The following is a 27,201-nucleotide window of genomic DNA, read 5'->3' as shown; positions in this document are numbered from 1 at the left end:
TGTATTCTTTTAGAAACAACTTTCAAATACACGCTTTCAGTAAATTGTTATATTAAAAAGGTATTCAAAAAGCGGCCCAACATCACAATCATTCATACACACACGGTCACTCGCACACGAATAAAAGAGGAAAATTGAATAAAGTCAATAAAAAACAGGTTATAATTTAAAGAGAATAAACACAATAATAAAAGAATTCAGCTTCTTTTTTTCATCAAGAAAAACAATTTAAATAACCTATCGTTGCCTTGCAAAAAATAATATATTTGTGGCATATGTTCACGTTCGCCAAAACATCATCAAGACATCTAACATGAACCAGTCATATATTGCTTTTTATCATTCGCTTCAATACTACCAAGATCTTTTAGAGCCAATATGAGGGCTATCAGAACAGTCGTGTTGCCAATTTGCAACTGAACACTGATGAGTGACAAATTTTAAAATTCAATACCCAACATGTCCGACAGTACTCGCATCCATGAGCCTGTTTATCTACCGAGTCACGAAATATCCACAGATTATTGTTATATCGAAAATTCAACTGAGTAAACAATTACGATCCAATCCATCGCGCAACAACATCACCTGTTCGATGTACTTAAAGACTACATACCATCTAATTCTACTTCAATTACAAAATAAGGCACAAATGGTGACAGCCAAATTTCAAAAATGAAATATTCACCTTCTTTCATGGATAATAATAATCCAATACATAATATTTTGGCCCGTTTGATGGAGTCTCTTGAAGGCACGAATGTTTATTGCAGATACTGTTAATACAAAAAAATGTGTATTTTTTTCTTTTCTTCAAATGTCGAAATTGTCTGAGAGTAGTTACAGAATATATTGTATTTCTCAGCTGCCTTTGTTTTATAACTACCCTCTTTCTATGAGAGGCTAACTGTGTCTTATCTCCTACAGATTTACCAAAGAAAACATGCAGTCCCGTTTAAGTTCAGCAGTACTTCCCTAAATGAAGATGCGATCCCTGTTTCCTTTGGTAGTATTTCCAGTAATGACCCGACGGAGCAATCACTGGACGCTGTTCTGCTTCGGCAGTTTAACTAAGCCTTGCAAATGAGATGCAAACTAGAGTCGGCATTAGTGGATCCCGGTCGTCTTCAACAGTTACGAAGAACTACGATGGCCAGTCTCATCTTCAGAGACACAGAGATAAGACACTGCACCCTCTACAACATTTCCTGGTACCCGTTTCCATTTTTAATCTTTTTTTTTGTTACGACTGATCGATTCTGCGACTCCTGTCCTTAGTGGAGTCGACATCCAGCATCACATCAACCATAAGCTTTGCACTTTTTGTTCTGTCCGAGTGTTGCGCATTTTCCACTCTCCGTAATTGGAAGGAACGGTCGCCTCCGACGCAACATCCACACCAACGTTTCATCGAGGATGTTACGGTATGATATATCGTTCATATTCAGCGATCTGTGTCTTGTCGACGCACCTTGGAATTCCTCTGTCAGCAGAGACCGCTTGGCATGGTGATAATTTCTACTTCGTCCACGCCGGTTGGTGTGCATGGTTTGTCACTCTCGTCCATGGATCGTGTCTTCTGGACCGTGGTGTGTCCTGCGGTCTTGGTTGGAGAGCCAGGTACAAGGTTCTTGCTCAACAAGTTTTCCATTCGATCTCTAACAAGAATGAGGTAGTCCTGTAAATGGCGAGAAGAAAAAAGGAAGAAATATCGGATTAATTATCATAAAAACCGAGAAAACTACTTGAAAACTATAGCACAACATAATGAATCAGAACATAAATGGAGAAAAAACATGACATCTACATCTTTAATCTATGATGAATTGATTATGCTGCATGCACATGTAGGTACATTAAATGTAAACCTGTTAGATGAGGGAACACTTGGCCTCCTTTTCTTCATGAATGCCATACAGGCACTTTAGACATAATGAGGTGAGTTTTCACATGAAGGTGAAAAACAAAGGAGTGCGCCTTTGAGCTTTTGAAGATCGTGCAGGTATGCCGGTGGATTCTAATAGGGGTGATGGAGGGGTCAAGTGCCCCTCGTCCACCAATCAGACTGCAGCGTTTCCACCCGGAGGCTAGACAGGGGAGAGAGATAACCCAATACTTTCGGCTATCGTCATGGAGACGGATGACAACAGACCAGGTTGGGGGAGACCTAAAGTGTGTCATATTTCCCTGGAATCCTCATAAAAAAAAAGAAAGTAAAACACCCGGTGGTAAGCTCGATTCTTTCAAATGATCCAGGGGAGGGCTGCCAAATTTTTTCTCCGTCATCCTTCCCTTTTCCCATGTTTGCGTGGGACTTGCACAATGGACCCCAAGTGCAGTTCTGAACATGATGTATGCGGTCTCAATAACATTGTGGCTTGCCGGATGATATCGTGGAAGAGACCTTGGCACATTTTCTCCGGGTGGGACCTTCGTGTTTGGCCACGCTCGACCGCAAAAATGCAGTCCATGTTCACACGAGGTTGGGATTAGGTACGAGCAGTCTGTCCTCATTATTTCAAAGTACAGATACTCGGTCATGTCCTCCACAGTTTAAGATTTTTTGTTGTTAAATTCTTACCGGTATTGAATGATGGAGTGGATTCTTACCGTGCCAAAGCATTTACTTCTCATCTTTTATCATACGATATGACCAAACTCTAGTCAAGTTGTATTCTATGTATCTTCTTTCTTTTTTAAGTTTAACTAAAAACAATGATAACTGCCCATTAATAAATGGAGGAAGCAAACTTCTTTTTTGGTTCCTTCCCTTTTCTCTGTCTCTGTCTATTTCTACAATTTAACCTGTTGATGCTGTTTTTACATGACAATGAAATAAATTGAAATTGGAATCGATAGGTATTATTGGGCACAGAATCTCTCCATGCCTACATTCTTTTGTAGGAGCTATTCCGGATGGCACAGTTCATTTGGAAGTGGAATTTTGAAACGCTAGAAATAACATCCTCTCTGTGGTGAAAACAAAGTTGGGAAGTCATAACAATCTCAAACTCTGCTACAGAATGCTGGAACCAGAGCAAAGAGCTTGAACTATTATCACTAAGTCACGTTTAACAAAAGACATTCTTTTCTATGTACCCCATCCCCTCTTTGTATTGTCCCACCCCTTTATAAAGTCCACGGCCACGATAATTGAAAAAGAATTTAAATTGGCAACTATCACATGGAAACCTCAAAGTTGGAAACATTTTAGAAATTCTAAAGACGACCCTCAAAAACTTTGGTTGAACTTCTTTGGAACTTTGGAAGGTTGAAAACTTGAATCAAATCTGAACTGTAACCACCAGAATCATGAGAATCAAATATCAGTAATGTTATGACGCTGCAAGGACCAAGGGGAAGACCAAACAAGAAGAACAAAAAAGGTCACATGGCTTTTCTTTTATCTAGTTCTAGTCCATTACTTGATTATGCAACATCTGTAGCTAGCAATGAACAGATCACAGTACACATCCTGATCAAAATATATCCAAATACTGGCCCAATTAAATGCCCTCAAAGTCTCGAACCAGACTCAGAGACTATCATTTAATCTCTCTATCTCTGTATCTGAATCATGTTGATTCTTATGGGCAGTGCAGCTATCCGAAATCTGGTCATGTTTGATTTAGGCCGGAGATAGACCTGGTACTACCCCCCTAGGCCCCTGTGATCCTTTTCTGGCAATGCAAAGATCAGACCTGCGTTAGTCAACACACAGCCTGAGTGTTTGTCTCATTTAAAATCTAGTTCAGTTCTACAAAGTTAACCTGCACATATTGTCCCAATCCATTCAAACTGCATGTCCCTATCTATGAACTATAAGATTCTATGTAGGCTATATATACATAAACATGTTCATACAAGGCCTACTTGTTGTCTTTGTGCACTGGTAGTTTCTGCAATGGTAGGGAGATCAAACTGATGAAAACAGACCCACTATTCTTCTCTAAATCGCAATTTATTACCAAAATTGGGAACCAATCAACAACAAAACTACTAGCCAAGTGCCAGTCATTAGAGGAACACTTTCATGCACTTTGTACCAATAAAACTATGTGATGTGAAGGGGAATTGTTGAATGTTTCCACTACCTGCTGGCCCCTTGGAATGTCATGGAAATAAATCTGTCTTGCACAGGTCACATGACCTCTCTGTGACCTTTTGACCTCCCCCTTGTTTGGACTGTAGACCCTGGGGGATGGGCCATGGGGGTGGCATGGGGTCAAGGGTTAAATCTCCCCTCCACCTGTGCTGTGCACCCACAGGCAAAGGTAGAGGAAGGAGGAGGAACAGGGAGGGGGCAGGAACCGGGAGGGGGGGGGGGGGGAGGAACCGGGAGGGGGAAGGAACAGGGAGGGGGTGGTAGGTGTTCTAGAAAATGTCCAACTACTTGGGAAGTTGAGACTTCAAGTTGCCAACATTTTTGCATCATCGTAAGCCGAGGATGACAGATGTTAAATATCGCTATACACATACCTATCCACTTTCAATTTTCATATACATTTATATTTATGTAATACATTTAGGTGGATCTGGTGGTGGAAAAAAAAAGATGAGAAATGTTATGGTCGTTCCGCACGTTCGCTTGTACGAGGTTAAGGGGTGGTTGTGGGGGCGTGCACGGTGGTGTATACTCCTCTCTTATGTCATGTCAGCTAGTTTAACAGTCATGGAATGTTACGCAGTCTCATGGTGAGACTCCCCCTACTACTAGCCTACAAGACCCCAGACATGGTAACATTCTTGGCAATCTGCGATGTAGTTCAGTCCCATGAACTCTTTTTCATGTTTGTGCCATGTTGTTGTTTTGATAAAGTAGGTGGATGAACAGCATGTAATACTGATTGTCTGATCGCGCTCAGCTCATTATAGCATCAAGACAAATGCTTACACAATCAGTTTAACTTTCAGAGAAGTATCTGAAATATACCTATGAACATGTAGCTATGTAGTCACCTAAGGCTAAAGGGCTTTTCCATGCAAACATGGCCAAGTTGAAAATCATTGCCCATGTTCAGAAATCCATAGGTTCTGCGGAGCGAGACTAGCAAGTTCAGGCCGAAGATGAGGAGGCCCTGGAGTCTCCCTCGCTTGGTGGCAACAGGAGAGCCTTTTGGCGGGGAGAAATACGATAGTTCCATAAAGTTCAAAATCATATCGGCCTTATTACATCATTAAACCAGGTTGCAGAGGCCACCTCTTGTAACCACAACACAAGTCCCAAGCACACTTGACGAGCTCAAGACATGTAGCCTAGCCTAGTCCTTTGGGTTCCCTACATTTATGTCAAGTTTCAGAGGTTACAAGTTACTTGTGTCTGTATCCTCACTCCAGGTTTGTAGGACCATGGACCTGGTACTAGTTAGTCCACAGTGCTAGGCCAACATGTCATGCACGCAATACCACTGCCTAAAAGAGGAGACAGCCAAACCTGTGGGTTAAATCAGTTCATGATAGATTGGACTGCAACTCTGCAAGTGTCCACCAACTTGATTTCAATATACACATACTTTCTCTGGCACATAATGGTCACCCCCTCCCCCTCGATCCCCTGACCCTTCCTAACTTTGGCCATCAGGTTTAAAAACATAACCTTGGAGAGCTAGCAGGAAATCCATCCCAAATGTTCATGGCTCTTTTGAGAACCCATTGCATTCCTGGGTAATTCAGGGCAGTAAAAAAAGACCTGGGCAAAGGCCGAGAAAACAGAAAGAGAAAGGAAAGAAAAAGGAGAAAGTCATCACATCCATGTGCACTGCAAACACTTGCCCTACAAGAAGAATTGTAACAGGTCAATGAAACTTACAATGGGGTCAATGTGTGTCTGCATTCTTGAGTTCAGTGTAATATAACTTGAAAGATTTGTGACTCTGGGAGTACTACAGGACCTTCTAGGACCTTCCTGAGACGAAGAGAATCACTGTTCTCCGGTCTCCAAGCAACTCACAACTCACGAGGAAAAAATTTGGGCTAGGCATCAACAAAAACAAGACATACACTAGCATTTGTCACGAATGTGAAAGTGACGGTGTCATGTTTACCTCTAGGTAAAAGGAAACTGGGCTGTTTATGGGAGACTAGCTGGGATAAAGCGAGGAATGTGGGCTCTTTTGAGTATGAGGAAAAAGAATCTTTAAAGAAACATTCTGCACAAAGAAAGACGAAATAAAAAAAAGGTGTTGGATTCAGTCAGGTTATTTGTTCCTCCCTATTTTACCTTAATTCTCCCCCTATAGATTTCAGAAACTGGATTCCACGGTGGAGAGAAGCGAGGAGAGAGAAACACGGGCTGGATTTCGTCTCTCGGTTACCGTCGGCAACCGCTGGAATCCAGCAGGCTGCAGGAAGCCAGACTCGATTTCAGATGCAGCGATACACCCAAATTATATCAAGCATTGTTTGGATTTGAAAGCGCTCTTCCTAAACAGATTTCTTACCAGGTCGGACCCTGCTGATGTTACATGCTCACATTAAAAAGCCACAATAGAAATCAGCTCAATGAAACTGCTTCTTTACACTGCTATATTCATTCTATAAGCAGGAACTTATACCCCCCCCCCCTTTTCAAATCAAAAAGTTCATCTAAAAAATCAAAACATTTTACAATTTGAAGGTTGAAATTAACCTCAACCATTATTTCAAACTGTTACATTAATCAAAAGACTGAGATTCATACCCCTTTTTTAAACCAAAAAGTTGCTCTAAACAATGAATATAAAAGGGTTGAAACGTAAAGGGCTCCTTTAAATGAAACATTGGAACCAATCTGCTGTTTCAACTTCCAAGAGACTTTAGACTTTGATTTGAAATCGTCTACTCCATAATTACTTTGAAGTTTGCATTTTGTAACATGTGAAAGACAAGACGAGATAAAACATTACATCAGACCTAAAAAGCAATAAATGTAACTTTGTACAGGCTGTTTGCAATTCAGCAAATACATTAAATTCTTTGGCTAATCTGCAGCTTCCTATGTTACAAAGACGCAAACAAACCAACAAACTTTTCAACTTTTACCTCACTAAATAGCAACAAAAAAGGTTACGGAGAGGCCGAGAGGAGAAGTCTTCGCACAAAGAAGATTTCTTCTCAACAATTTTTCCACCATGAGTAACAAATAATGGAATGGTTTTTCTTCTCTTATTCAACACAGACTGAATGGTGTGACAAAATTGCTCTCCACAAAACGTTTTTTTCTTTTCCCTTTTCTCATCGTGCAGGCTTTTCAATCGTTGTTTGGAATATCAGCATGAACACAGTTCAGTGTCTCTATCAAACAGTTTGCACAGTGTGGGGTATGGGCATGTCCACTCATAGGAGAAAATTTATGTTTGAAGTTACGTTTCATCAAATGAGAATGTACAACCACGTTGAATGGTCAGTTCATCATCAGGCCAAATGATGACATATTGATTGAATCAGAAATTATAGAAAGAAAATGAGAAAAGTATTTCAGAAATAGCATTTATAATACCACAGCTATATCATATGCAACGAAAAAAGGTGTTCTGAAGGAATGTGTGAACACTGAACACGAGCCTTATCATTAGTTGCATACACAGTGTGTGGTGGAGAGGGGAGGTGATAGCCCTCAAGCATTCTGGGTCAAAAGAACACCTTTTCGTCCCTCTTTGGCTCATTCCCCCCCCCCCCCTCCCCTCCCCCACCCCCTCCACATGCCTCTCCTCTATATATATATACAATGTACACACGACCCTCTCCAAACCAAAGGTTCTTATTCCTTTGTTTGGGGAAAAAAACTGTAAGAAACATTCTTTTCGGTGCAAAAATGTAGGCCTTTGGTGTTTTACTCTGCCCCTTTGCTCTCCCCTCTTCATCCAAAGTCACTGACCGGTAGAGCTTACATAAAGCATTCCACCGAAACTCAGCTCAATTCACACCGGCGGGCGGACACAGTCCGTGAGAGAAAATTGGCCCAGTGTAGCAAAAGGAAAGAAAGAAAGAAAGGCTAAAAATGCTATTCATGTTTATCCTTTGACTTATTTGCATGATATATTGTTTCCTCAGAGTTTAGTAAGAGGATGCTCGCACAAAAGGACTTAGAATTCCTCTTCTTTGGGTCCAAGATACCTCTCTTACAAGCTTTTGTACTATGTAATGAATTGAGAACAGAATGACGCCTTAGTCTATAGAATGGTTATAATTTATCTTTGGATGAAGTACGTAACAAAAGTTTCTAATCAAACACATAGAGAAGCTAGAAAACGTCTTTTCACCCTATAAATACTGTCGTAACTCTCCACATGAATCAAATCCACAGAGATTTGTATTTATAAGATATGTTGTATTCAGTACATAATTGCTTCAATCAAAGATTAACAGAGAAACAAGTAATTATTCATCGTAAATAAGTATCAACAAACAAACAATGTGCCAAAAAGGAGTTGGCTTGCAAGTCGCAACCACAATCACAACCTCCCATTTTCACGAGTGCTTCAACTTATTTGAATCAATAAAAAGACATCTTTTCACTGTTTATTTATTCTATGCATATTTATGTTCTCTGCTATTGTTCCATGTCAATTGATGTCATCTTCTAGCTGGCAAGACACCAAGTGATTCGATTTCTCTAAGTTTACTTGGTACACTTCCAGCTTCGTTTACATTTGTTGACTCCAGGAAAAACAAAGAATTCTTAGTTGACGCCCTTGTCTAGTACCCTTTGTTGATTTGAAGAATGTTGACTTGATTAGTCTCATGAAGGCAGACAAATAATAACAAAGCGCATGAGTAATCAAGGATTTGATGCTTTCGCTCTATAAACAAAATCAGCTGCGGGACAGAAATAGAAATCCAGGGTTGTAAATGTATTCAGCATAATTCAGCCATTTTATTTGGTTACTTTATTTGTTGTTGTTTTTTTACAATCTGTGTTCTGTTCTGTTCTTGTTTGTATTTATTACTCATCTTTTTTTATTGGGGGAGGGTTGAGGGAAAGTTCCAATTATGTATCTCTTTTTCATTGCACTGCTACGGATTTTTTTGTTCTTTCTGGCAAGAGGACCCTCTTTAGTCCCTGATACTCAATTCTTTGTGGTGTGACTTTGGAAGGTTAATCACACAGATTAGGGGAACTCAAAACCTCAAAGGGTGCATCCTCTTCACAGCTTGTTTGGTCAACCATTTGTTTCTTTTCTGCTAGCCACTTTTCAGGGCGGATGACTCACCCTTTTTCTTTTTGTCATCAATAGAGTGAGAAAATCTTGAGAAATCTTGGGAAATTGGGTCTCGAAGGGGATATTGGGGGTCAGGAATGGTATGCGAGCCTCAGGAATTTCGCAGATTTGGACAAAGTTTGTCTCTTTTTCTGCTGAGGGCCAGACATGACCCAACCCTTGTGACATTTGCCATCGTAGAAGAGTTCACAATGTGTTCACTTGTAGTCTGGTTACAAGACGTTTCCTACCAATCATACCCATCACATGAATACCGACCGAATCGTTGCAGATCTTTGGCAAAGTCGACTGTCAAATTCTCAGCTTTGGAACAACTAGAACATTTTTATGAGATTGAATTTAATCGTCTCACCCCAATGTTTTATAAGAATCATTAAATTCTCTGAAGAGCTTAGAACTATTCAGCTTAGCTTAGCTCAAGTGGAGAATAAAGGTAGGTTTATCTCAACTAATCCCTCCTTTAAAGTGCTAATAACATGCCCAGGCACAGACTAGGGGTTCCTCACCGCCCCCCCCCCCCCTTCCTGACGAAGAGGGGCGAGTGTGATGATGGAAGAACTAAAAGGCAGGAGGATACAATGTGTGTTAGACCACAAATGATAATCATAGCACTTTATTTCTTCGTACAATGTACATGTAGCTCAAGTTTGTTTATTAGTTCTGTGGCAGGCAGTTTCCAGAAATCTTTTACCACATTGGGGGCAAGTTCAAGATGTAAATGGCATTGACAATGGACACCTATCACAACTTCACAATGATTGGTCAGAAGTGGAGAGAAAGAGAGAGAGAGGTCACTGTTTCTATTTCCATGTGTTTATTCCTCATATTTCACCGAAATGGATTCATTCATATTTTGATGCATTTGACAGAGATCTCAATGCTATAAATATATGCATCTTTCATTTCCAATCATTAAAAAACGAAGGAAAGACGTCATCGTCATGCTTTGATTACGCATTTGGTGCCATAATTTGAAACTCCTCTACGTTCAGATTGCGTTTGATCACAATTGATCTAATGCCTTGCCATAAGGGCCCATGCATGTGCCTGGTCAATTTCCCATGTTAAATCCTATGGCCTTTCAAAGCACAGATCCTCCAATCACGTGAAACTTCCAGTAAAACTCGGACAGAAATCGAAAGTCTCACTGACAATCATCGCACACTCTTGGTGACCACTTGTTTTATCTTTTCTCTGTATCACGTTGCAAGGCGAAACGATGAATTGAAAGTCATTTTTGGCCGAGGATCACAACCGATTCACTTCAGGAAATGACACTCCAAAGCCAGCCATGATAGCCATCACAAGATTCTAAAATATATGGGGTTTCCCCTTAATCAACTTACTAATAGGGGAGGTTCACATTTGGATGGTGATCGGTCTTTCATAGCTCACTCTCTGAGAACAATTACTCTACCGCTTTGCAGGATAGAAACTCTTGATCTACGACGACTCAACGTCTAAAGATTCAGTGCTCAATGATTACCACTGAAACTGCTCCTTATGATTCCCCAGGTACTTCTTAATGAAACATAAAATCACCATATGTGAACAGCCTTCTGTTTCCATGCCCTCAACTTCAACTCTGTATCACTGTAAATGACCATATGTTAAAACCATTCCCGTTTAAAAGAAATAGTGTTGACAATCAATCAGACACATATTCTTAAAAAGCTCTTTTTTTATAAAAATTAAGAAAATAAATAGATGATCTATTTATATCTTTTGTCTTCTTTTAATTCAATTTGTGAAATGAAGTGTTTATATCTGTCATTGAAAAGAACCCTGGGAATTTAAAATGGTTGTATGGTAAAGTAATTGATTAACTATGATTCATTACTTTTAATTTGGATTTCATATGTCATAATACTTGACAGTAATGATCTCTTTTTATGACATAAGACGAGATCTGCAAGTACACTTAAAAATGAAATGCCATTAAAATTAAATCTTGTTTCCTACATTGGTGTAATTAACCTAGAAAACACATTATACTTATTTCTTTCTTTATTGCATCATCAAATTGGCAATATGTTCCAAAAATAGATGATTGTTATAAGCTAATTATCATTTTTTTTTAAAATGAATTCATGAAAAGCTTGGAGAGCAAAATTGGATTCAACGCTTTATGTTCTTTATGGTAATATAAATTTGTGATTTTCATGGTATTTGGGATCTAATGAGGGCGAAATAATCAATGGTGGAACTGTACTCTTGTCTCATTTACATCCAAGAAACGGTCGTCTTAAATTTGGCAGTGTAATTTTGGAGCAGAGCTTTAAACGAAGGGTGCAAACACCTCTTTTTTCCCATGTTTAGAAAACAAACAAACCGAGGAAGTCTTTGAACAAAGACTAAAACGAAGGCATGTGCATCGGACCCGAAGTCCCAACCCTCTCCCATTCTTTCCAGAAAGAATTGTTCCTTTTTTTTTGTAGTTCAATTAGACATACAGGTTTGGCATCAAAGGAAAATGATCAAATGAGAGGTATGCTAGCTAGACAAGTAGGAGACAATAAAACCGATCCATTATGTGCCTAAATTTGCAAACTAAAGAAAGGGGGAAGTGTGTACTTTGAGAGTTGGTACTAAAAAAAAAGGGAGGTGGAGACTGAGAGACAACTGACACAAAAATGGGGCCATGTTTGCGGATGGTTTTAAGGCCTATTCATTGAGTGTTTATGACAAGGTTTGCTTAAGAAGGCTGTGCCGAAAACGTAGTCTCGAACACACAGCCTGATTAAATCTGCTTTTCAGGTCCCAAATCCTCTCTGCCTGAGCCATCGAGGCAATCGGGACTAAAGTCACTAAACCAAACAGGAAATGAAATTTTTCTTTCTTTTCATATGACTCCAGAGAAATCTTGACTGAAAATAATCAGTTCTCTTCAAAGAAAATTTATAAATCATAGTATTAACCACTGGGAATTCTTGAAGAGCTATCTCAGGAGGGCTTCAACAAGAAGAAAAAAGAGATAAAAGGAGCCTGGTCTTACTTTTGTTGCGACTATCTAGGACATGTCAGGTTGCTAGGGGAGCTTCTGTTGGACTACAAGGTATGTTTGAGTTTGAAGGGGGTGGAAGCAAGTTTTTTTCTTAAGTACACACTTCCTTTTTTGAGACAGGCTTTTAACCCTAACAATCTGAAAACTCACAGAAACTATCAGGCTAATTAATCCCTTTATGTGTACCATACAGATAGATTCTTAGACTCTGCTAATGCTTTAGACAGTAGGCTGACTAGACTCAGTATATTTCGTCGAGGGTGAAGATTACAAATCCAATTACACAATTGAAATAACTTGAGAGATTCCTCTCATGGTCAATTTCGATTGCCTACATGAACATATTAGAAATCATGTGGATGTTATACCTCTTTGTAATGTTGCAAATGATAGACAGGGCTATTGCCTCGTGTTGATTTCTGGAAAGTCTATGCTATCCTGTTGAATGCAGAGTCCTGTACAGTCCAAATGCTACTTTTATTTTAAAAAGAACGATACAACTTACAAGCCAAATCAACCTCGACTGAGTTCTGACCCCTTGAAATATTGTGACCCGAAATGAATACCACACATAAGATTCAATTAAATATAATGAGACCATCGCAAGGCCACTCCAATTTGGTCTTTTCATATTTATTCAGTAATCCATCAATGTATAGTAATTGTCCCATCTTGTCTCTCCCCCTAGCTCGAGTGGGGGAGATTTTCACCATTTAGCGGGGCGTTACTGGAACGACCTGTCGTGGACTTAGATTGATCACTTAATCCAAAGAACTGAGCGACGTCTGCAAACAAGGTACAGACTGCAATGCCTTTGAAGCACAAGGTCGAAGGTGCAAAAAACTTTAATCAAGGTGAAAAACCTAGTACAAGGACAACCTCATAAATCCAGTCATGCTTGCATAAATTTACATAAAAGACAAATTCTAGTTGCTTTTGATGTTTTTAAATGTTTTTAACAAATAAAATGTACTTACGGTTTCGATTTTTGTTATCCTATGTAGTAGATCTATTACTTTAGGGATGTGCATTCTAAGTCCGTTTGCTGCTGCAGCTACACCGCTGGCGGCAATTAACGATGGGGGTTGCATTGCAAAATTATAATCTGTAGAGAGAAAGAGAGGGAAAAAAACGTAATGCTAGGTTAAAACAAAGTGAAATAATCATTACAAGTTTATCAATTAATCCTTTACGCACAAGAACAGGTGGTCACTGTATAAACCTTATATCAATTACATAATTCAGTAGTAATCTGTTTATGTAGTTAATTTGCATGATTCACACAAAGAAATAGGGAGAGGCTCTCAGACAAACTATGGAAAGGAATACCTTAAAATAGTATGCCCCAAACTTCCCAAGAGAGAGAGAAGAAAAGAGGAAAATGACTAGATTGAACAGATACGAACACCCGACGTCTAATGAGGTGTAACTTTTGACAAATGGTGGTAAAGTCTTTCTTTAAACGCATGCCCTGAATCCCACGCAAATCATCTATGCTTAGCCAGTGATTGCCTAGTCCTGCGAACATAATAAAATAAATAAGAATTCATTCCTTCATTTGATAGTCTAGTATCATGCCAACAAGGTGATTTTCTTTTTGTTCCTTGCAAATATGGTTAGACAAAGTCTGGAGAAAAGGTGTGTTTTGAACTTTGATTCATATATAGATATTGCCCCCAAAAAAGAAAAAACTCCTTGGCAACTTTTTTCTCATAATGGAATGCTAAACCAAACACAGAATGAGAAAGAGATAGACAGAGAGAGAGAGAGAGAGAGAGAGAGAGAGAGAGAAGGAAAGATATGCAAATTATTTTTTTCTATACTTGGATTCCTTGAGCAGATTTTGACAAAATGAAAGTTGACATGCCATGACTAAATGAAAAAACCAATAGGCCATGGAAAAAATTGGATGTATGTACAAATAAATTCAAGTTTGGGTGCACTTTGATATTGCCATGGACCGTGGGAAATCTGGATTTTTGTTAAAGTGAAAGACGGTGTTGGAATGTTTCATGCTTCTATTCATGTCTTGTATTTTAATTAGAAACAGCCAGTGTAAGGGAGAGTAAGAGATTGGATAGCAGAAAGAAACAGAGAGAGAGAGAGAGAGAGAGAGAGATTGGGGGGGGGGGAGAGACATGGATATAGTTTTCATTATTTTGGTCCCCCTTCCAGATCTCCTTTTCTACTCCTCTATTCCCATCTTTATCTGATGTTTTATATCTTTCATTTCTTCTTCCTCGCCTATTTTTTTTCTCTGGTCAATATAAATCTGATCCCGAAATAAAGGTGACATCAGACGCAATTTTCTTTCGTTTGTTACCATTCTGTAACATTGTTCGTCGGCTGTAAGTCCCTCTTTATTTGGGTCTTGTTCTGCCTTTGATGCCCTCTGAATGAGGAACAGGATCCAATCAATGGGACTGGAATGTAGAGGACACAGTGGGGATCTAGTCCTAATAAGAGGATGAGAGAGGCCTAAAAATGGGTCTGGGGAGTACATGTGGATCTCTACCTATCCTTTCGTTTTGCTCGGTCAGTTCTCTAAATGGGTTTCAAATGAAGAAGAAAAAAAAGAGTACAGGGGGGAAAGAGAGAGTGAGAGGGGGGAGAGGGAGAGAGACAGAGAGGGGGGGGGGGAGGGAGAGAGACAGAGAGGAGAGAGAAGATATAAATAAAAAGAAAGACAGATAATACAGGTGAAGATATAGAGAAGATACATGTAAGGGTGAAAATGGCATTTAACCATGTATGGAAAGTAGAGCCCTTCGTGCTCTTAACGATATCTGATTGGAAACACTTTGTGTGACTTGGAATCTGAATGTTGAAAATGGAATTTCTTGTGCTTGCCAGCAACTGGGCAACTTGCCCAAGAAGCTCCATTCGGTTGCCACTGATGAGAGGGGATTTGTTTAGTAACGCCCTACGGAACACGCAACTTAGCACGAAATGAAAGGGGGAAATGAAAGTAAGCGACTGACATTTAGCAACATTTTGAGAACACTTGACAGGAGGGTCCCCAGCTAACGCAAGAATGTGGAGAGTGTAAACAAACCGTCCCAACAAACTTGCTGTAACCAAGCAAGTAGGAATTAATCGTAACATTCAGAGAGCAAGGTATTCAGGCATACCACTTCATGTAATTTCACAATTAGGGTGTGGCCCTCGACTTTTTATTTTGATCCAGCCTTAGGCTCAGGAAAGCCGGTTTCAGATTTAAGGATTTCCTTTTGAACAGTTCTCCAATTTGGAGATTTGGGGGACCTGTTAGGGGTCCGAGCAAGGACCAACTAACAGCAGGGGCAACCCCCCTTCTGCTTCGGAGAGGGATTATCTCCAGAGAGAAGCACTGTGTCTTCTTCTCAGCATGAAAGGGCCCTTCATGTTGCAAAAGAAAGGAGCACTTCACAATAAAAAGGAAGAATGGAGACTTGGAGAAGAATGTGAAGGACTAGGCTTCAAATCATCCTGAAGAGCAGGAAAATAGAATTTCCGCCAGACTTTTATTTGATTGAATGCAAGGGAGAGTTACAGGAGAATGCCTGATAACCCTGGCTTCCGTCACACCAATTTGTAAGGAAAGGATAGCTAAAGAGTGGCAGTAAAATGTCCTACTCGAGATCTACACAATGTTACGATATTCTCCATTCAGACCAACAAAGATGTTTACTTGTGGGACTACACATTAATCTCTCCTTTTCAAGATTCTCCCATCATGCAGCAGTACTCACTGCAAACGGGAAATGAATCCCATCCACAATCCATTCCGAAGATTGATAATGATTAGTCAAGAGGTTTCTCTGTAAGTGGGAGGTTTCGTTCAATAGAAACTTAGCCCAACAATATGAAACATTATATATGAGCGAAAGCTGGAAACAAAATGGATGTGAATTTGCATTGAACTACATAACAGCTATTGCCATAGATACTATGGCCCGATAGTTTAGAATATGATTAATTTGATCCCACACTGCCCAGGAAAAGGAAGGCCCTCCTACATGTACGTCTCGATTCTTGGAAACTCGTAACATCCATGATGCTGGTACTTTCACAATTGCTGATTGAAAGGGTAGACTTAAAAGTAAACTTCAGCATGGAGATAAATTTATAAACTCGATCCTGGGCCGCTCACATCGTGTCCAACAAGTTCTGAAACTCTGACTTGGTTGATAAAACGAGAAGCGAGGTCTTGCGTACAGGAAAGGAGGGGATAGCGAAGCACCTTCATGTTGCTGTTTTCTCGTGAACTTTGCTGTGTCCTCCGCTTGTTGATTTGGTTACGCTCAAGTTACGCAGATCGACGTTACGCCTGGTGTGCATGCTAACATAACTGGCGGAATTTCCTGCGAAGCTCACAGCTTGAGAGAGAGAGAGAGAGAGAGAGCTGGAGTTTGGGTGGGGGAGGGAGGGGCAGATCGGCAGCACTTGTCTTGAAAGAGTTGGGTTTCCCATGTTCTTCCTCATCATTCTCTTTTTTCTCACTTGTCATTGTAAACCTTACATACTTAAGGTAGTCCAATGGCGTTTGTAAGATGAGCATTATTTCATGACTACGGTTTTGGCTTTACCGAGTTGAAACGTTCTATGAACGTTGTTCGGGAAGACCAAGAGCTGTGTGGGAACACGAGGACCACCTGCCTTCACAGTTTCCCAGGGCAAGATACATATCACAGGCAACCCTCAAACAACGTGGGTCCTCGTCTGATGAGCGGTATCAATTAAAGAAGGCAGAGTGGGGATTCCATGAGAATTCGGGACACACATGAAGGAAGTCATGAGCGAACATCCAGGGTGGGGTTTCGTAAATTAATTCAATGATCCTTTCTGGTCCAAATTCATTTGTAGGAAACATTATTACACCAGAACTTTTTTGATGAAATTGAAAAAGGCTGAGGCCAATTGTCGGCTCTTTTAGCTGATAAGCATCAACATGCAACTTTTTTTAGCATGGAAAATAATCAGTGTGACCCCAAGCTAGAAAGACACAGACGTGTCTTTGTTGTTAGCAGGTTTTGAACCTTCAACGATGAGCTTACAGGGGTGATAAAGGACAGGAGTAATGTCTGGAGGCTTTGGAAGATTCCCACCCCTCGTTTCCCCTCCTCCTCCTCCTCCTCTTCCATTGCTGACATCCTCATCCTGATTCTTGCTCAAGTAGGTGGAAATTCCAGAGGCGGACATTGTCCCCTGAGCTGACTGTCGCCTTGGCAATTACCTTCCCAGCATGCTTTGTGTCTGGTGAAGCCCGGGACGGTGGGATTGTTAAAGGACATACCACATAATATTAAAGGGTGCAGGTTGCCTGTGGTTGTTCTGTTGTCCCAGCATTCACACCCCTATTTACAGACTTATCTCCCAAAACAGAAATGGGAGTAATAATTTGATTGCTCAAGATCACAGACTCTTGCACAAATTTTAAAAAGAATGGTTAAAAACATAAAACGATTAACAAAGGCCAAGTTTTCGCCGTTTGGTCAAACATTACAAAACCACCTGTTTTCAAAAGCAAGACTTGAAGCTCTCACATAACCAGGCTCGGGCTCTAATCTTTCCTCGAGATCACAATCGTGAAACAGGCTATGTCTTTGATAATGACGACGCCTTCTTCCCCCAGATCCCGTCCAGTTCCCAGACTCTGCCAGCCTCCAATGGCAAAGCCAGAACAAGGAAGTTTTTAACTGAGACGCAAGGAGGTCCCTAGTAAAAAAAAAAAAAAAAAAACAGAGAGAAAGAGACCTTCTCTTTCCGAGTGCAGCAGGAAACGGCGGTTGATCTGATATTCCCATCAAGCTGTCAGGCATGGTTACCCAGCATGGGAGATAGGATATAAGAAAGGGTCCTAGCTCGCATACTTGACCTCTAAGACTAACTTACAGCACCTTGATGAACTACTGGTAGGGTCATTCCCATACAGGGAGAAGCATGGTATGGAAGAGAGGAGAAAGCGAGGAAAAGGGGGAGAGAGAGAGGAGAGAACAGAGAGAGAGAGGGGGCAGAGATAGAATGGAGAGAGAAAGAGGAGAAGGAGAGATGAAAAAAAACTTTTAAGCAGCAGAGAAAGAAAGACACGAGAAGAAATGCTTGGGGCAGGAGGGACAACACTAGTCCGGTTATCATTTCCAATATGTGCATGTTTCGCACCAATTTGTTGATTGATCTTCAGCAATTTAGAGTCTTGTAAAGTAAAGTGATGCCCAACTTAGTTAAATCAATTAATCATCATTTAAAACAGACATCAAGTATTATTTATAGACAATTCATAATACAGTTGCTTAATTATAGAGGACGGGTTTGGCTTACCTGTCGCGCACAGCACGATGAAGGTTTGGGCGTGTTTCCTTAGCAACGCTGCCTGCTCCTTATCGACGGGAAGCCGGTGGAAAATGTGCTCAAGAAATGCGTTGGGGGTGATTGCCATAAGGTCCCATTTTAACTTGGTTAGTACTAGCTGTTCAAATTTCTGTGAATTGGGAAGAAAAACAAAGGAAGACAAAAACAATAGCATTCAGGTTAATACCTTGTAAACAGCGCCATCTAGGGTATGCTTAAGAGAATGAAGAAACATGGAGTACATCAAATAATATTGTATTTCGCACATTTTGAACTTTATACAAAATTGGACCATGTTAGGGAGCTGAACTATTTTTATGGTAGATCTTACATGATGCAAATACAGAAAGTACGCTTGCAAGTTGCAACTCACAGACATGTTTTTGTTTATTGTAAGATTATGACAAATTACTTCTCCTTTACAATCTGGCTAGCCAAGTTATAGAATTACTAATGACATCTTAAAGTTGTTGATGAAAATCTAAAATTACTTTCTAAACACATTCCTGATAATTCTAAAAGGGTCTTTTCTAAGAAACTGTAACCTACAAGTACTGGTATGCTCCTTATTGGACGATATCCATCATACGATGATGTGCAGCGCCTGAGCACTGTTTCACTACCATCAATTTTTTTATTAAAATATTGTCTGCTCCGAAATCATTGAAAGGGTTAATCAATCATGTGCATAATACCCTTTACTAAAAAAAAAAGGGCATGGTGTATAATATAACCTTAGTACCTAACTGTACCCACAACCCCCCCCCCCCCCCCCCACACACACACACACACACACGCAAAGCCTCCCACCTTCCACCAAATATCAATGCATAATATTCAGATCTTGTGATAAGAGCACATTATACAGTTTGATCTAGGCTCTACACTGTACTTTGATGAAGGAAATGAAATAAATTAACTCTTTGATGCCAGAAAGGCATTACCGGTGAATCATATACTTTCAACACAGATCCAACGCCATTTTTGCTCTGAAGAGACATGATCCTCATGCATGGAAGTGTCCAATTTACATACTCTGTGGTCGAATGTGCGAAGAGGGAAACAAAAGAACAAGACCGCTTTTTTTTTATCAAGATAATTTGACCACACATTCGGTATCAAATCCTTTATCTCTACTTGCACATCAAGACTAAAGAAAAGGAAACACTTAACGTGAATAGTGTCACTTTTGTCAAAATTAAAACCTAGATCCTGTTTCATTTTTGCTAGCGAAGACCAAATGCCCTTTTCAGGATTTTCATCGGTCTTCTCAGACCGCATGAAACCCAAGTAGATCATGAGTGACCACATTCATCTCTATCACAAGTCAATGACACTCCTAAAATAACACGAGGGGGAAATAATCAGTTCGGAGCCAGATACGCCTGATGAACTACTCACAGAATGAATACCCTACTGATTCTTCACAGATCATATCATCTCTGGCAGTTTGGCAAAAGAACTCTGATTATTAAACTTTGTATTGAATTTATTAAAATTTACAACAAAATTGTGAAAATCTAAATTTGCAGTCACGATTGAACATAAATAACAGAAACCTTCGCTACAATGGGTGGTGTTTTTGTTCATTTCATATTGGATAAGATTTTTGTGTTATAGCTACAGTAAATGCATTTTCCCCACATATTTTCTTGGTCGAACAGGCCCTACATGTGCTTAAAAAAATAGGTGTGAATCCATCACATGATCTATGTAATGTTCACTTTGAGTGGTTTTAAATGAGGAAACACGCTTATGTAATCGTTGCCCTCGTGCAGGCTAAACTGTCCATAGAGTACCACCAGCAAACATTTCACAATCTCCAATTTCTGACAAATTCTCACCGAACGAGAATCCCCTCTCATATAGCTCATCCCTGTGACTTTTTTTAACACACACTAAGAGGAGGATTAAGAACAAGAAAGGGGAAATAATTAACATCAATTGAAACATAACAAGGATCCTATCACATCCGGAATCCCTCCTCGATCAACTCTCAATCAAGTCCTGTTTTTGTTTAAGTGAAAGAAAAGCTTTTGCACTTTGTATTTGGTGTCTGGGCCCGGCTGAGACTAAATTATGAATAAAACGAAACCAGTAAATTGCTAAACTAAAAATTGGTTCTGTTTATTTTCTACCGGTATATGTTTAAAGAGTTAAAACTATGAAAGCAGAGGCCATGCAGTTTGTATTTTCATAAAAAAATAATCAAATAAAGTATCTAATCTTGAGATCCCAGTGAAATTATTTCTCAAGTAAATGAACCGGCTCATTCATAAATCGTCTGTCTCGTTAAATGAAAGAAGGAATGACCGAAGTTCATATTTCACACTCGTAGGCTAATTATCAAATGCCACATCCTGTTTCGACGTTAAAGGTATCGATACGATAATCGCTTGAATTGAATACATGTGAGAAAAGATTAAAGACCAACTTCAAAAATGCACTTTAAATGAATGACGATTTTCATTAAATATATTCCATTCTAATAATAACTATGAAACAAATTTTCCTTTCTTTGAAGACATGTATACTGCAAATGCAAAGTGACATTTATAAATATAAATTCTATGTCATTTTTATTGAAGCTGATTAAATCTAAAAAGTCGCTTCTATTTCCTAGTGTGGCAAATTAAATTATTTATGGCAAAAAGATATAATAACTTAGTAAGAACTTATAACACCCACAACAAACTGATCTGCAGTATACTTTGCTTGACCTTGTTTTTGCAAGGACGATGGTGTCACTGATACGCTTTTTCCTATTTTAGAAAAAAAATCCTTGTTTTATAAGAGTTAACTATGACAACTCCGTCTGACCTGTAGATGAAACATAATGCTAAGTTGAGCTCTTTTTGAAATTTACTGGTAGGGGCGGAGGAAAGCAGCGCTGTCAGAAACATGTATAAGAGTCAAGAAAAGAGAAAAACCGCCCCATTCTCTCCAGAGTTTACAGCTTCTGCAGCTGTTCAGCCTGATACTGTAACTTGCATATATTATGCACTTCCTGGTCAGCTTTCTATTGTGATCTTCCTCTTCAATTCCAGTCCAAGTTAAATAAGAGTTTTAAAGAATAACTTAGGAATATTAATAGGAGCTACAATGTACATAATAAGTGGGAAACTATATAATTTAAGTTTAATATTGCTTGTGATACATCAAATAAATTGATTTCTACGCACTGCAGAACTTATTTATAGCTCAATTATTATTATGAACACGGCAATAAATGAAATAGTAAAATACTTCCTTACATAACTATTCAGGGTCATGTAATTTGTAAACCAAACCAAACAACGACATGTCAACAATGAAGAGTAATCCCATCTTTTGTTTTGGACCTCTGAAAATGAGCCAGGAGATTGGAACATTAATTTATTGGCAAGTCTGCTGTGGGAAGCTTGAACCAGGCAGGAAGCTCCCTAAGACTCTGAAAGCTTTGAATAAAACTAGTTTGTTCCACTTGTGAGGATGACACCTAGGCTATTGAGGGCTTAGAGCCATCAAGTTCACACATATCCAATAAAGACCCCCGAGTTGAGCCCTTAATCTTCTTTTCAAATCCATTGTTCAGGGATTAGAGACAAAACAGAGGACTCAGTTTCTCTCCTTTCAAAGATAAAACCCAACAGAAGTTCAGAACAATAGTCTTAATCAAAATTGGCCAACATACTGCCCCCCCCCCCTTATAGAAACTAGTTTGTCATGATGATTTTAAAGTTCAATCCCCAAGTTGCTTGATCAACAACTAAGCCTAAATTCGATGTAGGAAGATCCTGAAGCTATAGAAACTATGCAAATGAGACAAGATCACTAGAGCACTTCTTTCTTAGAAATGACAAACCAGTCTCTTTGTTCTCATAACTCTTCAGCAGAGCAGAGAAACTGGATATGGCGCTACAAGATGAGAAACAGGAGGGCGTTAACGCGAGGTAAAAGTATAAGAGTTAAAAACCCTTCTGGCTCTCAACAGTATAGCTGACTGTGGTGAAGTGAAAAGGTGGCTGGGCTTATGATAAATCCCATGCTACTAGACTACAAAAACTGAAAAATAAAATTTTGATAAAAAAAAATATAAATGGGGTGAATAGTTTAACTTGGATGTCAAATTAAGAACAGTTTAAAGCCGAGTGTTAACTTAAACTGTGGTTCTTACTAATCCAGAGTATTTTTGTATCACATATCAGGTCATGTTCCCCTTTGACGAAGGAATTTTGCTGTGGAAATGAAAATACCCCAGAGCTTAGAAAATGTACTTTTAATCCTTTGAACATTCTCCCCATGAAGCCTATTGATTTTTCTCTTCATTATATCCCATCTCCCCCGGTCTCATCTTCCCACACACAGGCACAGGACTCTTTGGGGGATGACAAAAGGCCCAGGACAATTTTCCCATGCTCTCTGTCTCTACCTAATCAATGCTTCAATCAATCGCTTCTCATTCTTCCCCAAACTTTACAAAGGGAAGCCATTCATTTGGATGCCCTGATGACCCATACCATTTCAAAAGGAGTTGTCCCTACAGAGGTTTTTTTTCTTCTTTCTCTCCATCTCTGTCCAGGTTTTATTTAGTCCCTCTATCATCGATGATAGGAAATCGCAGAACTGTTACGAGTTGCCAAGGATGGACAAAGTGCTAACTGAATCGAGACAGCTCCCCCCCCCCCCAAATAAAAATAGGTTTGCATGTAAATGAAGTCCATTAGCCAAACTAATTCTTTATCTACAAAACATGAACAGAAGAGTTAAATATTTTACACAGAGAGAAAAAAAGGGAGAAATAATCTACCTACAAAAAAAAGAAGAAAAGTAGAACTTCACCCCCCGCCCCTAAAAAAAAAAAAAAAAAAAAAAAAAAAAAAAATCTAGATTCTTGAACATCTTTTACAAATTATTAGTTAATTCTTACAAGTCTAAGCAGTACAAATTGTTATCACTTCACTGCATATAGGTGCGGGAGAGTGCAAAATAATGATTGGAAAAATATTCAACACAATAGCAACTACATTTTGTACAAAAGCCCCGACGAGATAATGTAAACAAAGCTGTACTTTTTTTGAGGTGAACTGCGCCCTGCATAAAATGTAATACAATGTGGAAATGAGTACTTCCAGCGCGCGCCGAAAGTTTTATATTTGGCGCGCCCCTGGGCAAAATGTTAATTTCAGCCAATCACCGCGTTACACAAAGCACAGACTAACCAGTCACGCACATCGTAAAGTATGCGCGCCGTCATTATTGAGTGTAATTGGTCAACGATGATACACACAGACAAAGTGTACACACACACACACACACACATAAACAATGGACACAGTCATGATAAGCGACGGAAACGCGGCGCGCTAAAAACCTATTTTTTCCTTTTCAACAGGGCATAGAAATTGTCCACTCAATAAAGAAAATTAAAACCTAAACGAATAAATAAACAAAAACTTACCTGATAGATTGATGATTAATAAAATATCCATGAAATATAATCCAACTTCAAAACACATCTTCATCAAAAATGCATGAGAATGTTTACAGCGGATTTTTCTTTCGACTCCATTGACAGAAAATATCGACTGTATTCATTCTCAAACACTTCCGATACCATCAAAACACCAAAGTGTAAAAATGCTTTTTTTTTTTCATTCACGGGAGCTTTCTTCCTGAAAACACCCCATTTCCGTAACTTTCTAACAACTCTGCCGCTCACTGAAATTAGAAAAGAAGGCCTGGCCTCACGATTCATGTCGTCTCGCGTGTTTTTACCTCAGAACTCAAACTCATATTCGGTTTAATATTTCCATTTAAAAATACTTAATGCCTGAAAATTGATCGCTCAAAAATCATCAGCATAAAAAGCACCCAAAAATGGAAATACTTACGAGTAGTTGCTCCAATGTGATACTATTGTCTGTATAGATGATTAGTTTTTCCGACGTGAGGGGGATCGTTTCTAGAAGTTTGGAGGCCAGAAACATACAAGTGGCGCCCAAGAGCTGGAATTTGTCTCTAGATATTCTCTCTATGGATAGGAATCTGTCCAGGTAATTGACTGAAAGTGGGAACACATCTTCTTCTCGTTGTTGCTCCTCGCAAACCTGCAGAAAACAAACAAAAAGAAAAACAAATATTTTAATGAACTGCAGATGATCATAAATATCATAATTTTCAATAATACCCAGCGGACATGACAGAGGAAGGAAGAAGAAGAAAAGACATATTAAGTGAAAGACAATATAAATGTGAAACAAACCCCAACAGAAGGGGCAACAAAACGTCTTTAAAAATGATGAGAATATTGCTAAATTGCTTTTGAAAAAAATCTGCAAATTTCATGGTAAGATAGAGCCTTACTTAGAGGTCTGTAATGTATCTAAATGAGTAAATCTGGCCTTAAACTTTGGCCTACATATTTATAAAACTAATTATTAAATAAATGCAATTTCCCCCTTCGGCTTTAGCTTTGGTCTATTATATTTTTCAAAGTGCGGAGGACGATAATATCTCCAGCTTTGCCATGTCCTGTTTATGAATGTTTTTATATGAGCCCACGACTGACTAAAATATCTGTTGTAAAAATTGTAGATGATTAAAATTACGAACAAGGATGCACTGACAATTTTATTTTAATATCATTCTACAAAAGAGAAGACATACGATCTGTTTACAAAATCCAAACCAAACAATGGACTTCCCCGATCTAAGTTTTTGAAGAAACAGTTGAGTCAATATGATTGAATGATGATGGATTTGTATCCGTGAGAAACATCTATCAAATGAAGAATGGTCGATTTACAAAAATACAAAATATAGAAAATGAGATTCTGACATAAATGATGACGATTCCAAACAAGATCGGACTTAATAATGATTATAATTTCTCAGATTTGATGAACATGAAATGCAAATAGATCTCGATCTACCGCCCGATATCCTGCGCAATCCAGGTTCCAACTATTTACCCCGAAAAAGTAAAAAGCGCGCGCCAGAAAAAGACCAATGCAATGTAGAATTCATACATCAGGCTCGGTCAAGTCTGCTGTACATTACGGTAATGTCATACTGCACACACGGGATAGCGCTCGCCTCGATGTGTCTGTCCGTGCATACAAGCTGCACAACGCATGTTCGCTCGCGCAAACTACATGACAAAACCAACACGAACTTTTCTTGAAACACGAGTAAATTAATTCGAAATAAATAAAACCCGGCACATGTTGTCATTTTTTATAGCATGGCTCGAAAGCCTAATGCCTATGCTTTGATTTCATATGAATACATTTTCAAAATAGGGAGAGGAAAATTGTTAAATTTATATTTTCTAGGGAGGTTGCAAAAACGGCTTGGCAGTTTTGCGTCTCGATCACACATGCCTGAATGGAGAGGAAGCGACTTGCGTTCTCAGAAGTCGACTTGTCATAAATTCGTGTTAAATTCGAAAAATTTAATTGACGGCGCGACATATGACAAATTTAATACCAAATGGAAGAAGAATATATTCTCTAACTTTTTATATGGACAGATTTTCAATTACTTTCTTTGAAAAGCGATAGATTCGATGTCTTTCGGCACCATACAAATCGGTTTGATGTTAAAATCTACAACAAAGAGAGTGCACATGACGACGACATATTTTTTGCATAGCAAATCATGTCAACAATTATAAAATGATAGAAACACGACATTCAAATGTTAATATTATTTTTAGAATGACATCAATTAATAGCACAAGAAGCCGAAGGCGAGATCAATGAAATTATGAATAATTCCGAGTCTCATGACGAGCAAAACCACGGCGCGTCACGCGCGGCCCCGCTTTATGAAATAAAGATAAAATGTTTACTTTAATCAGCAAAAAAAGAAAAATCATGGAAACAAGACAAAATATATATCAAAATAATTCCAAAGATCTATTCTAGTTAATGATATGCTTCACAAGCCTCTTCATTTCAAAATTTAAGAGAAAACTTGAGTCAAACTTAGACATGTTGCGGTCAAAACGTCAACAGGTTGTTCCTGGAAATTTGCGATTTCTTTCAAATTCAAACAAAAATTGAAAACAGAAGAAAATAGGAACAAATCACACGTCAAAATAAAGCTAAGGATATATTCTAGCGATTGAGATACAAATTATTTGATTTTGAAACCGAGAAAAGTGAAAAATACTTACTTCGAACATCCAATCCACGACTAGCTTTCTCATCGAAGGTCTCAATTCTCGCTGGAAGTGGTTGCCAAAATAGTCCGCCGACAACACATATTGCTCTTCCACTGCTAGTAAATTGTCCAGATTTTTATCTCGCAATAAAACTTGGTCCACGTATGACATTGGCGATTTGGCATGGTCGAAATACTCTTGCTCAAAGCACAACAAATTATCCATGATTGATAGAAGACGTTCCACCGAGAAGTTCCTTCGACTTCGAGCTCGTTTGCAGACAGGCGAAGAAGTTGAACTTTACTTTGGAATGGGTTATTTATTTCTGTTCTTTTTTAACTTCCAATGTGAAAAAGGGGTGGGAAAATGGGATAGTTTTGGTGACTTGACACAAGGGGAACAGCAGACGACCAGAACCTACAAACCCAGTGGAGATTGGAGATCAGAATATTGGCGAAAACGGGTAAAATCACCACTAATACCCAAACTCCAAAACTTTTCTCGTTCGTTCTGGGATT

At 39.1% G+C, this 27,201-nt stretch overlaps 1 protein-coding gene across 1 annotated transcript; it reads right to left on the bottom strand.

Moving 5' to 3' along the window:
* Positions 1 to 33: 33 nt before the first annotated feature.
* Positions 34 to 26,989, bottom strand: LOC373245 (cyclin D; the record flags this gene model as incomplete). Its single annotated transcript, NM_214499.1, is given in 5 exon segments — positions 34 to 1,678; positions 13,182 to 13,309; positions 18,505 to 18,664; positions 24,408 to 24,623; positions 26,696 to 26,989. Coding segments are annotated over 5 exon segments (909 nt in total). The 5' UTR covers positions 26,909 to 26,989.
* Between the last annotated feature and the right edge of the window lie 212 nt (positions 26,990 to 27,201).

This window comes from Strongylocentrotus purpuratus, unplaced genomic scaffold (assembly GCF_000002235.5).
Source record: "Strongylocentrotus purpuratus isolate Spur 01 unplaced genomic scaffold, Spur_5.0 spur5_scaffold_17, whole genome shotgun sequence".
NCBI lineage: Eukaryota > Metazoa > Echinodermata > Echinoidea > Camarodonta > Strongylocentrotidae > Strongylocentrotus > Strongylocentrotus purpuratus.
This window is presented reverse-complemented; position numbering and strand designations above follow the sequence as displayed.